Below are 14,111 nucleotides of genomic sequence, written 5' to 3' on the forward strand. Positions count from 1 at the left end.
AAGTCGTCGGAATTGGTCGTGATGCGGATGGTGTTTTTATGGACGATGGCGATGCCTCCTCCTATAGGGAAAGCCAAGGGTCCTGATGGCATTCCGCTGGAATTCTACAAAATATTTAGGAATGTTATAAAACAAGATATTTTGATCACTTTTCTTGCGGCGCAGAGAGGGATACCGCCATCTTCTTGGGGCCAATCCATAATTATGACATTTCCCAAAAAGGATAAAGATCCTCTAAACCCGGCATCATATAGGCCAATTTCCCTAATAAATGCTGACCGCAAGGTATACTCAAAAATATTAGCCTCCAGAATATCTCAAATTATACCTACAATTGTATCACGCTGGCAGCACAGATTTATTCCGAATAGAGATACATCAGATCATATTCGGAGAATCATTGCTCTGATGGATTGGGCAGAAGGCACCAGTACACCAGCACAGTGGATGCTGAAAAAGCATTCGATAGGGTGGCCTGGCCCTATCTTTGGGATTTACTTTACATGAAGGGATTCGGTCCAGGAATAATATTAGCTTTGAAGGCTCTTTATCAAAATCCAACATCTTGTGTTAAACTGGGTGCTAATAAATCTGCCTCATTTCCTATCCAGCGTGGAACACGTCGGGGATGCCCATCCTCTCCACTTCTTTTTGCCATTTATATTGACACTTTTCTTAATAAATTAAATCAGGATGAAGAGATAACCCCAGTAGAGGTTGCAGGTGTCAGCTACAGGGCATTGTATATGCAGATGATGTGGTAGTCTTAACCAAAGACCTTGATAAGGCTTTTACCAGGATTGAGGAATTGGCGGCAACATTTGGGTCCTTCTCAGGATATATATTAAATTTATCCAAAACACAAATACTCTTCGTTGGTCAAAATCCTCCCCCCCCGAATTAATATAGTTTCTGAAGCGACATATTTGGGTATTAAGTTAACTACCCCAATTAATAATATCCCTAAAATTAATTACAATCCAGTATTGAAAAAGGCTAATACTACGCTAGAACGTATTGACCATCTACATTTATCTTTATATGGGAGGAACGTTTTAAAAATGCTAATCTTACTAAAAAATTCTTATATCTATTTAGAACAGTGCCACTTGAATTTCCGTTAGACTTTGTCAAACAAACAGAAAAAATGATAGGGAGATTCTTATGGGGCTATAAGGGCAATCGAAGAGCCTACAAAAAAAATTATCTTACCAAAGGCTAGAGGAGGATGGGCTACCCCACATCTTTTGTTTTATTATTTGGCAGCCGTATTACAATATATATCCCCTTTAATCGTTGGTAATAAACCCCTGATGTCATTTGCACACACCCCATCGATTTATGAATTTGCATTAGGAATCAAAGCTAGAGGTCATCTCTTAAAAATAATAGAACCTAGCTACTACAAAAAAACAAAATTTAAGATTGTAACTGCAGCATATAAAACGTGGAAAATTATTAGAAAACTTGTTGGGATCCCAAAACTATTGAGATATACTCCACCAAGTTCATCACAATGTTTTCCTCCTATATTTAGAGACCCTACCATGAATAGATGGAATAATCACGGTATTACTTATCTGGGTGATTTATGGACAGAGACTCGCATAATTTCATTCTCTGAACTTCAAACTAAATTTAAACTCACGAGATATGATTATTTTAAATATTTGCAGGTATATAGTTTTTTGAAATCAACATTGTCTCAAGATCGACAAGACCTCCAAAAGATCCCATTGATTGATAGTCTTTTCTCTAAAAGAAAAATAGGTTATTTTTATGATGTACTTAAGACTTTCCTTTCAGATGATTTATCTGTGATTCAACAGAAATGGTTAGTGAAATTGGGGAAAAATGTATTGCTAGAAGAATCAATTGAGTTACCTAATTCTATTTGTATTTACTGGTCGATCACGCACACAGCATTATATGATACTGTTTGATCTGTATTACACACCAGCTAAGGTCATGAAATGGGGCGCCACAGCTGGTATTTGCTGTATTCGGTGTACTTTGGTAGGAGCAGATACTATTCATATGTTCTCTTCTTGCCCCAAACTCACTATTTTACTTTCAGAAATTTATTCAGATTACATTAGGTTATACATTAAATCTAACCTCGGAACTGTTATTATTTGGACACTCATCAGATGCCCAAGGAAAAGAACAACAGTCTCTGATTTTTATTATGATGTCTGTATTTCGTGCATGTATCACACAAGAATGGATTAGTCCTGATCCACCTTCCTTTTCTATGTGGAGATCTCGCTTGTTAGCTAAATTTAATTTCGAACTTGCTATCTATGCAACAAAAGGACGAAAAAGAAAACAATTGGGAAAAAAAATTTGGGCGCCTATTCAACAATGGACTCAAGGACAAATGAATCGATAAATAAGACACCATACATTTTTTTCAACTTTAATTTTATTATCTCTAATGTAAAATATTTTTACTTTGATTCTGGACTTACTCTGCAAATGCTATGATTTATAATGTAAATTGTTCATAACGAGCATCTTAAAGCAAAAAGCTTCTTTTGTGCTTTTTATGGTGTTAATCTGACTTGTTTGCAATAAAAAAAACTGAGTGTATTTGTGGAGGGATGCTGTTAACCCTGTGAGCATAGCATGAGAAGGCTTCTTTTCTGGAATTGTTTTATTGCATCTGAGTTTCTACTCTGGAAAATCAAGGCTATATGTTACACTGACCATTTAAATTGCGGATTTGCTTCTGCCACATAAGCTGCTTTCTTGGATGTTGCTCCTGCCTTACTGTGGTATGTGCTGGGATGGAGATAGGGGCGGCGGAGGTTCTGTGCAGTTCGTACAGGGTGTTATGATATTTCTGCCTTAGTCCTTTTAGTCTAATTACTGAATACAAAATGCTTTTGGGTGGACTAGATGGGTGTGGGATGCTGACAAGCAAAACATTGTCCCGGTGCAGAAGATCCAGGGTTTGCCTTTTCTGCTTTACTTTTTCTGACTGCGCGAGCTTTTTTTATAGGTGTTGGCGATGAGGATAGCTCTGTTTAAGTTTGGCTCAGCTTTAGATGTCCACTTAACCTCCGGCGGCTGTATCATGATCCCATTTTAGCACATTTTTTTCCTCTCCAAAAAGGTTCCCAACTTAGTAAAAATAACAAGTACTAGAAACAGTACTCTAGAAGAGCTGGTACAGGTGGAGGAACTCAACCTCACACCTTACCTGTCTCTACCATTGAGACAGCTTAGAAGCGTGTGTAAAATGTATGGCCTCAAGCCTGGATCAAATACTACCAAATAACTGTGCAGGAGCTTTTGGAAGAGAATGACAAAGCGCATCCAGAGGATGACACTGATCTTGCAGAATACAGAAAATGGGAGTCATGATACAACACCCCCAGACAGAGAAGCACTTCCAGACGAAGAGCTTGTTCTGGAATGACTAGCCAGGAGGGCAGCTATAGGAGCTCAACTCCTAGCTATAGAGAAAGAGAGAAAACAGGTGGGCTTAGGGCCCATCTCTGGTGGCAGCACAATCACTTTTCTCCCAATTAATTATTATTTTGACCCTAAAACCCCCAAAGGGATTGTCCCAAAATTCTGTGAGGGTGATTCATCGCTTTTGAGAGGCCTTCCTTAGGAGACAGGTCCACAGGAAGCTGTGGTGTACTATCCTATGGGTAATGCTCTTAGGAAAGTGCAGGGATAGACTCCTAGAAAAACCAAAGGGGATGATGGACGGAGCGTTGACAATACAAACACTCACCCCCAGTCCACTGATCTGGGTTTAATCCATCACCGTTCTTTAGCTCACTCCGCCACCCCAGTTCAGACATGGCCATATGCAATTCAGTCTGACCCTGTGCCTCATGGGAACAGTCCAGCCCGAACTGCCAAGCCATGTCTTCCCTGGATTGAAATCAAGCTTTCCAGGACCGGGGCCCACGCGGCAAGGCCGTAACTGGGCCGCGGCCTGAGGCACATCCACGCACCCTGAGGGGAGAAGCAGCGCGGGCGACCGGAGGCTGCTGCCTGGGGCCAAGACACCGCGACAGGGAGCCCCATTGATGAAGAGAGGCCAATAGCGGTGAGTGGCCTGGGCCCCGACGCAAGCACTGAGCCGATTGGCTCGAACTATTAGGTGGCAGTACAGAGGTGCGGCCGGAAGGCAAGCCGGCCCAATTGAGACCCCGGCTTTGGGCCTAGGCTGACAGCGGAGAGGCCAAAGCACAGAGACCGGCGTCGGCGGCCACCCGAGCCACCCAAGTCAAGAAGGAGGGTGGCCAGGTGCGACATAGCAGGCAAGAAGCGGCAACAATCATCACCCGGCCGACGGGCCGTGCAAATCGAGGCTCCGGGCCTAGGCGGACGGCGGCGAGGCCGCGAAGGGGCTCCCAGAGGCGGCGTCCGGCCAGACGGCCCCCCGAAAGAGGAGAGAGACGCCGGGGGACAGGAGGGCACCAGCCCAAGAGGTGGTGCGGCCAGCAGGACAGGGTCCGGGGCCCACGTGGCAGGGCCGAACTAGGCCGCATACGGAGGTGCATCCACGCACCTCGAGGGGAGACACAGCGTGGGTTGCCGGAAGCTGCGGACCCAGGGCCGAGACACAGCAGCAGGGAGGCCCGTTGGTGCAGCGGGGCCAACAGTGGTGAGTGGCCGGTGCCCAGACGTGAGATCTGAGCTGGTGGGCCCGGGCCACGGCGTGGCGCGACCAGGGTGCAGCTGGATGACAAGCCGGCCAAATTGAGACCCCGGATTTGGGCCTCAACAGAGAGCCGAGAGGCCCAGGGGCGGAGGAAGGCGTTGGCGGCCACTCTGGCCACCACAGTCAAGAAGGAGGGCGGCCGGGAGACCGGTGAACGAGGAGCAGGCCTGGAGGCCGGAGACCCCAGATCAGGGAGGCGAACCGAGACAAGGAGAGGCCCGACGCCCGAGCCCACGATCGTGGCCGGCCGGTCGAAACGGCCAAAACAGGACACGTTGGAGTCCCGGCCTGTGACCTCAGCAGAAAGGATGGCAGAAGACGGGGAGAGTCGGAGGGAGCCCCGCTAACAGACACCGAGCCTGATAGCCCACTGACCACGTGCCACCCAGTGGCCCACTCCAGGCTTGGCGGAGTGGAACCGGACCGCACCGCTACAACGGACGGTCCAGCGCTCTTGAGTGCGGTGAGCCAGGTGGTGGCTGTCCAGGACCGGGAACCCAGGGGGGCCCCATTGTGGAAGACTGAGCTGGGCAGAGACAGGTGTAGGCGGACATTGTGGGCTGAGGCCGGGGAGGAAGAGGCCCCTGGGCTGGCCTAGTGACAAAAGTGGTGCGCCCAAGGAACCTACGGACAGACAGAAACGAAGACCTCCCAGGGCCCTAGGGGGGTACTCTGGGTCATAGCACGTCCCCAGGCTCGAGAGCAGCATGGCAAACGCAAGCCGCAGAGCGAATCGCACAATCACAGAAATGCTACACAAGCCTATGCCCAAGGGAGGGAAGACTCAGACACCCCCCCTACTCCAGCGAACCCCGAGGTGCAACAACAGGAGATACAAGAGGCGCCCATCACACGCACTTTCTTAGAATCGCTGTTCAACACTCTCAGAGACGATTTTCAGGCCCTCAAACAGGACATTGCCGGGGAGCAACGGGAGCTCCGCAGGGACATAGACAGTTTGAGGGAGAGAGTAGCCGCAGTGGAGGATGCCGGTCACGCCCGCAGCGAAGATCTGGTGCACCTGCAACAGGAGGTCCTCCATCTCCAGGAGCAGCACGTAGACTTACAGGCACATGCAGAAGACCTGGAGAACCGCTCTCGGAGAAACAATATACGGGTCAGAAATGTACCACAGGGAGCCGAGGGGAATAGGGTCCCAGGATACTTACAGGATCTTTTCCGGGAGATTCTGGGGGAACAAGAGGACTTCATCATACGCATAGACCGTGCACACAGAGTGGGCCTGCCGAGGCGTGCACCGGCCCCACCACCAGATATCCTGGCGTACCTCCCTGATTTTCCCGTGAAGGAACGGATCCTCCAGGACGCCCGGCGGAAACAGCCTCTGCAATTCAGGGGGGTTGTCATCGTTCTATATCAGGACCTGTCGGCCATCACGTTGCAAAAAAGACGTGATTTCAGGGCGGTAACAGCCTTCCTGCTCGAGAAGGAGGTGCCGTATTCATGGGGACATCCATTCCGGATTATTTTCAAATGGCAGGGGAAACTGCATCAACTTCGCTCTCTCAGCGACGCCTGTACCCTCCTAAACATCGACATGCCAGACCCTACGGACATAGAGGATGCCTCGCCCCAGGGGTCTCAAGACAGACTGACGCAGCGTAACCAAGATGGCTGGCAGAGGGTCAGAAGAAGACGCAGGCGAGGGACACGCCTGAGACCGAACCCAGTGACGATTGCCCAGGAACAAGCGGCAGCTGTCCAAGAAGTAGTTCGCAACACCACTGTTTCTCCATGAATAGCACAACGGGGGGTTGACCACCACACTTTGCTTTAATAATGGGGGGGGGGGGGCTGTGAAGGGACCACCACTGCCACGTTTCCCACTGAGACACTTCTGCGGACCTGAACTTCCAAACAGGGCCAAGACTATGGTTTGTTCTTTGGGGACTCAAGTTGGGGCATCGATGGGGGAGGGGGGAGGGGGTAGGGGGGAGGGGGGGTGGGGGAGGGCAGGGGGGGAGTTGACGGGATTTCCAGTTGGGGTTTGGGAAGGGGGAAGGGGGGCGGGGCCTCCTTGTCCACAGTCGCTGAGAAGTATAGGGTTTTTCCTTTTGAGCCACCAGCCCGCTTTCCATATGCACTTGCTCCTGTTCCACGCGCAGAATGACACGCCCATTGACAGTACTTTCCCTAAATGTGAGAGGGCTTAGCAGCCCAAACAAGCGCAAGGCGATTCTCTCCTTTCTAGATCGCTCACAGGCTGACATATGCCTTCTGCAAGAGACTCACCTATTGTCCAAAGATCACCATAGGCTGAAGTCCCGCTCCTTCCCGAAGCAGCTTTTCTCATCTGCGACCAAGAAAGTGACTGGGGTGGCAATCCTGGTGGCAAAATCTTTCAGGGGGCGGGTGTTGCAGAAGGAGGCAGAGGTGAAGGGTAGACTGCTGGTACATCGCTTTCTCGTGGCCGGGCAGACACTATTGATAGGCTCTATGTACGCACCCAATGAAGGACAGGAGAGGTACTTACACTCCGCACTGGAAGCAGCCACAGCCAACACACATCCACACCTATTGCTGGGGGGGGACCTCAACCTGGTGTTTCATAACACCGCGGACCGCTCCAATCAGAGGTTTGGCCAGGTGGGGGCGTTATCCGCAGAGGGGCATGCACACCTCGCAGACTTGGGACTAGTTGACCTGTGGAGACACTGCCATCCCCAAGCCACGGCCCACACTCACTACTCAGCAGCACATAAGTCTTATGCGCGACTAGATTACCTTTTGTGTTCCTCCCAACTGGCGACGCGCGCGCGCGAGATGTTGAGATCCTCCCAGTCTCACTGTCAGATCATTCCCCGTTAGTGGCATCCTTTCTGGCACCAGACACTCCTGGCCCGCAACGTCACTGGCGCCTGCGAGATGGTTTGATGCAGAGCCCCACCACTGTGGAGAAGATTAAGACTGCCATCAGCCACTTCCTCACGCACAACGGCGACACCACTAAAGCTACCCAATGGGCGACGCTTAAGGCGGTCCTCCGTGGCGAATTTATCTCAGTAGCCGCGGCCAATAATAGGGAGCGCACGCAGAAGAGGGCAGAACTCACACAATGGGTAGCGGAGCTGGAGCAACTACACCAACGCACGGGGGCAGCCAGGGCTTGGCGCCAGTTATGCAAAGAGCGAAAGATGTTAGCTGCCCTGGATCAAGACGTGGCGGAGTTCGCCGCTATGCGCCTGAAGCATTCCTATTACACCGGTGGGGACCGGTGCGGGAAACTGTTGGCTTGCAAACTACGAGAGCAGCGACAGCAGCAACATATTCATACTATCCAATCTACCCAGGGTGACTTGCTCACAGACGACGCCGACATCGCGGCAGCGTTTGGGTCTTTCTATGCAGACCTGTATGAAGCAGATGGACTAGACCTGCAGATCGGTAGCGACTACCTGGCGGGAGCAACCCTTCCATCCTTGAGTGAGGCGCAAGCACAGTTCCTCGATAGGCCCACAGGCTTGGAGGAAGTCGTTTCAGCGATCTCCCGCCTTAAGCTAGGGAAATCCCCGGGCCCGGACGGCTACACCGCGGCTTTTTATAAGAAGTTTTGCCAACAGGTGGCTCCTCTGCTGCGAGATCTATTTAACACCTTTGATCAGCCCGGAGCTATCTCTCCGGAGCTATTGGAGGCAGCGATTACGGTGATACCCAAAGCAGGTAGGGACCCCACTCGCTGCCGCTCCAACAGGCCGATATCTCTACTGAACGTTGACCTTAAGTTGTACACGGGCATCATTGCGAGCCGGCTGGCTCCCTATATGCAGCAGTTGGTTGAACCCGACCAGGCGGGCTTTATCCCCCAGCGGCAAACGAGCGATAACACCAGACGCGTCCTCCACCTCATTGAAGCCGGTTCGCGTACAAGACCGGGTTGAATGCTCCTCACTATAGACGCTGAGAAGGCGTTCGACCGGGTGCACTGGCCCTATCTAGAACAGGCGCTCCAGAGCTTTGGTTTCGGGGAGACTCTCCGCAATTGGATATTTAACTGCTACAGACAGCCTCACGCGTCGGTCCGAGTCAATGGCCATACCTCACCACGTTTCCCGCTAGGCACAGGGACCAGGCAGGGCTGCCCGCTCTCCCCCCTCCTGTTCGCGCTCTACATGGAGCCCCTGGTGCAGCGGGTAAGACAACACCAACGCATCAAGGGCATCCCTTTTGGGGGAGACACGCATAAGATCAGCCTAAATGCGGATGACATCCTGCTCTCCCTCATGGACCCTATGCAATCCCTGTGGGCGCTCCTCGTCGAGCTGCACTCCTTCGCCCCAAGCCTCGGGGTTTAAAATCAATGTGGAAAGTGCGTGGCGTTAAATGTGTCCCTACCCCCAGATATGTTGGCGGACGCCAAGGCCGAATTCAATCTGCAGTTGTCCACCTCTACAGTTCCGTACTTGGGGGTCTTACTGGCGCCGACAGTGCGAGGCACTGTGGAGGCCAACTATTCCAGGCTAAGTGCGCGCCTCAGTGAGACACTGAGGAAATGGAACAGTCTCATTCTTTCCTGGCTAGGACGTATAGCGTCAATCTAGATGACCCTGCTAACGCAGGCTCTCTACGTCTTCCAGACCCTCCCTCTGCGCCCGCCGTCGGGATGGCTTCAGAAAACGCAGGCGGATCTGGCGCGATTCGTATGGAACGGGCGCCGCCCCCTTCTTTAAGCATCAGATCGCAATACTCCCTCCGGCACACGGGGGAGTGGGCCTGCCCGACCTTAGCCTACATTTCCAAGCGGCACAGTTGCGCACACTGGTGGAATGGTACCAGCTCGAATCCAGCAAACACTTGCTCTTTCAGGACCAGGCAGTGGCTGGCCGGCCCCTCCAGGGTGTTCCCTTCTTGCCGCGGCGTCACAGGCCACCTAACCTCTATGCATCCTACATCACGAGCACGGTGCTGAGGGTGTGGGATCAGGTAGCTTTCCGGAAAGAGCTCACTTTGTTTCCCTCTCCGTTAACGCCGATATTCGGGACCCCGATTTCACCCCAGGCCTTGACCCACAGCTCTTTAAAACATGGAGGACTACGCCCTGTAGGGAAGCGGGCCATATGTTTAACCTCAAAGGCATCCTCTCCTTTCAGAAGGTGAAGGAGGACTATGGGGTACAAGAGGCAGATCGCCTGCCTTATTTACAGGTCCGGCACTGGGTTCCGCACCCGTCAATTAAGCCAGGAGCGCAGCGTTTCCTCACGGCATATGAGAAGTGGCTACTGACACGCACATCCAAGAAGAAATTGCTTTCTGATTTATACCAACATCTGCTTCTTACCAACATATACACATACAGCTCAGGGAAGACTAGGTGGGAGGAGGACCTTGGGAGGCAACTCACGCGCACGGAATGGGAAGGGATATTCCATAGAGCCCGGCACTCGGCCTATCACACTGGCCTCACGGAGACCCTGACTAAGGTAGCCACATACTGGTACCACACCCCAGAGCGCATACATCGCTGGGACCCCCGGGTTAGTGATCGCTGCTGGAGGGGGTGCGGGAAACTGGGAACACTTGACCATCTGCTATGGAGCTGTGAGCGACTGCAGCAATACTGGTCCACCATACTGGATCTAATAGACGCGCACTTAAATACCCAGCTCCCTAGATTCCCTGCCTATGTACTCCTTGGCCTGCCAAATGTGCTGATGTATCCCCTAAAATCCATGAGGGGGAGACTGATAGCTATCGCACTAGGGGCGGTGGTGCAGAACATAGTGGCCCGTTGGAGAGACCCGCAGCCACCCGTGCAACTTGGCTGGCTACACAGACTTTGGACGATCCTGGGGATGGAGAAGCTGTCGCTGACGGCGGCTGGAAGAGGTGAGGAGTTTGCAGACCTCTGGCGGCCATTTTTTACTTTACTCACCGGGGAGTTCAGGGAGCTGAGCTGTCCCCGTTATTTGAGATTGCTGCACCTTGAGGACACTCCACTCACTGTGCCCAAGGCAAAGGCTGGCAAACGGAAAGTCCAGATATGAAATGGTTCGAATGCTGCTACTTTTATTGATACAGGACTGGTTGGGATCTTATGGTTTACTCAGCGGACAATGAGGTGGGAGGAGGGTAGGCAGAGGGAGGGGGTTAGTTTGGGATTTTGTTCTATTGCACACGTGGCTACAGCTTCCGACTGGTTCTCTTGCTTTCAGACGCGGCCGGCCCGGCAGGGTTGTAGGCGGCTTGCTGTGTGTAACACATGGAGTATGGCACTTGTGCCTACTTTGGCGCTACTATTGCATTGTTGTCGTGTGGCCGGTGCCTTCACAAGCATGGGTCGGTGTTAAAGCTATGAATAAAAAAGATTAATACTAATTGTTACCAAGAGAAGTTACATTGGATCCAGTCTGATGCCAGTGGAAATTCGAAGGTAAGGAATATGCGGCTGGATATTTTCTCTAACAGATACGGCGTTACAGAAGGTAAGTAACTTGTTTCTATTGAATGTTACTGATTTGAATCACTATTGATCCTGATTTAGTTAGAGTTGGAGAGGTTGCTAAAGACCAGTCTTCAAAAGTGTTAATACCTTTCTGGGCAAGAATAGCCGGCAGACCCAACCCTCTCTTCAGTGTCCAAATAACAGAAACATTAAGACCTGTCCAATGTGTTATTTTTCTTATTCATTTTCTCATCTTTACAGTTAGCGTCTTGCGCAGTGTAGGTAGTATGGTAGTGGATGACCGTACTGGGGCCCGTTGTACTCCTTGTGGGCTCCTTGTGTTGTGATTGTCTTGGTATGTATCCTTTTCGGCCTGTCCCTAAGCGTGGTCCATTGTTGATACCTTTTAATGTAACTCTCTGGATTTGGCTCTGGCAGCCATTAAAAGATGGAAATTTAAGGTCTGTAATCCTTACAATTTGCATAACTTGCAATTTCTCAAAGATGCAGATTCTGCCAACTACTTAATGCCCCCAGCCCTTTCAGTGTGGTCCCTTGTTATGCTATATAGTTTATTTCCAAGTAACATAAAGATTAATAACTAGTTGGTGCTGGCTTTTCCACAATTCCCATTACCTTGCAATGTCTGTGAGGGGACTTTTCCACTGATATGTATTTGACCTGAGCCGTAGGATTCGAATTCCGATCTCCTTTGCCTCTCAGGATATTCCAGGATGTGAATATGTGCGAGTTGGCACCCGTACGCAATAATGAAACTACAAGCGATTTGTTCTATTTCATTATCTTGCATTAATAACTGTCTTTTCCTGTTTAATTTTTAGATGGTGAGGGAAGAGCTGAACAATTTGCCGTTCGGTTTAAAACTCAAGAGATGGCTGATTCCTTTAAGAAGACATTTCAGGAATGTCAGCAGAATTTGCAAGAGGTTACCGCTGCATCGTAGAAAGACCACAATCTGCCTTCTAGAGCTATTAACAATCTTTCTACCCTTTCTTTGGGTTATCCGACCAGCTCCTAATGTTAAGCAGAACTGTAAATACATCATTGTTGTGCCAGTCTGTCATGCAGAGAAGAATTCATTTCTCGTTCAATCTCTAGCCAGCATAATGTTTTCCTGGCAGATATAAGACCTAAAACAAGACTTTAGCAGTCGCTGTCCTTAAGAAATTCTCTATCGTTCTACCTACAGATCTTTTATTAAAGTGACTTGTATGCTGTAAATTAAGACAATATTTCTACAAATAATTCAAATACATTCCCATTAAATTTTGCCGATCCAGGCTGTATGGACACCCATCAAATTGTAACCATATTTGGTTATTAGATCACTACCAGTACCTTGGCCACCAAAGGTACAAACCTAATCATGTATGTAAATATGGTACATATTTAAATGTAAATGCCTTGTCTTTTTGTCTGTATGCTTACAGCCTGTGATAGAACCTGTTCTTAACACATTAACCTGTTCCGTTACTTTTAAATGTGGTTGGTGGGGGTGGGGGGGTGGGGGGGAGCAGCTTCTTTGTATACCGTTTTTTCAGCTTATTCAATATTATTAAATAACGTTTTAAAACTGTACCAAGCATTGTTATAGCTATTAACAGATAAACATATCATTTGTTCCTCAATCGCTCTTTTTATGAATTTTTCTAGAGATCTAGTTGGTAGATCAAGGAAATTTAGGGGTATTTAAAGACCTGTTTGTTCAAGTGAAGATTATATTGGCTTTGTAGTCAAGATTAGCTGTGCCATTGGCGTTCTATCTAAAAACATAACACAATCTTCTTTAAAACTCATTTAAGATAACAAAGTAAAATGTCCTAGAGTTGAGACCAGTGGATAAGTATTATAAAATGACCCTTTCCATCACCACCATCCCTGTTTCTGCACATGGCAGAGCCCTTTACGTCTCAAATCACATTTGGATGGTTCTAATGCAATCCTTTGACTTCAGCCTCAGTATTTCTTTTTATAAAACACGTCTTTACCAGACTGATGCAGCTCCTTCCTGCTCGATGACCCCGGCGCAGAGCATATTAAGCCTCGTTTGTAGATCTGGCTGAAAAGAGCAATCATAATGAGACCAAACAGAGTACAAGATTAGTTAGGCAGGCCAGTAACTTACCCCAAAGTACTCGAGTGAACACAAAGTAATGTACTTCAGGCAGGTCTGTTTGTGAGCCAGGTTATGTCCCCCACCCCTCTGGTGCTGGCCAGAACCTGGAATAACCTGACCCCACTTCAGTCTGAATTTGGACCCAAATTGCTACTTGGAGAATGTTAACACTCAGTAACAGTCTTCTGCATTTTTGATGTAGGCTTGTATCTTAAATCAACCTTTTGGTGTTTATTGCACATAAAAACGAATTTCCCCAAATCAGAGTCTTGTCTCTACTCAAGGGTTTATCTATACATGGTCATCTAAAGACACAAGACCTCCTGTAACTGAGAAAACCGATTCACTCAATGTTATCTTGATGTGACCATGTAAATACAGAGCATTGTTTAATTTAATATCCCATTTGGGATCGTCCACAAATGCAGTAATGAACTCTTGAATAATTTCCAAATGTTCTGTGTTTTTTTTTGTATGTTATGCAGCTTTTATGGCATTTATTTTTTGACATTTTCATCTGTATTATTCCATTTTTATTTTTTGTTCTTTTTTTTCTGTATTTATCCGTTTTTATTTTGTATTTAGTGTATAAATGAAGTTATAATGGGTATATTTCCACATTTATTTAACTGATAAACGTGTCACATTTGCATGCAGATTTTAGCTACATACAGTAGAGTTCAGGCACCTAAAACATTTGCATTGTGGAATAGTGTAATCAACTGTATATCTGCATTTGTGTAAGCTTCATTAGGGAAGATTTGTTTCTTTTTTTAGTCCCTTACCTGCCAATCTGCACACCTGCTGAGAGTAGTGACAATCATCCGAAGAAGACCTATTTTTTGTTTTTTTCTGTATTTAAAAATAAATACAGTCAGGAAAATGTC

At 48.5% G+C, this 14,111-nt stretch overlaps 1 protein-coding gene across 1 annotated transcript in view; it reads left to right on the forward strand.

Annotated features, from left to right (window-relative positions):
• LOC147697214 (E3 SUMO-protein ligase RanBP2-like) overlaps positions 1–12,333 on the forward strand; it is a 485,030-nt gene extending 472,697 nt beyond the window's left edge. The window contains exon 28 of the mRNA XM_086934287.1: positions 11,930–12,333. Coding sequence (XP_086790413.1) covers positions 11,930–12,051 — 122 coding nt within the window. The 3' untranslated portion in view covers positions 12,052–12,333. The remainder of the gene's footprint in view (positions 1–11,929) is intronic.
• The last annotated feature ends 1,778 nt before the right edge of the window (positions 12,334–14,111 follow it).

The sequence above is a fragment of the Lissotriton vulgaris genome, chromosome 8, assembly GCF_964263255.1.
Source record: "Lissotriton vulgaris chromosome 8, aLisVul1.2, whole genome shotgun sequence".
NCBI lineage: Eukaryota > Metazoa > Chordata > Amphibia > Caudata > Salamandridae > Lissotriton > Lissotriton vulgaris.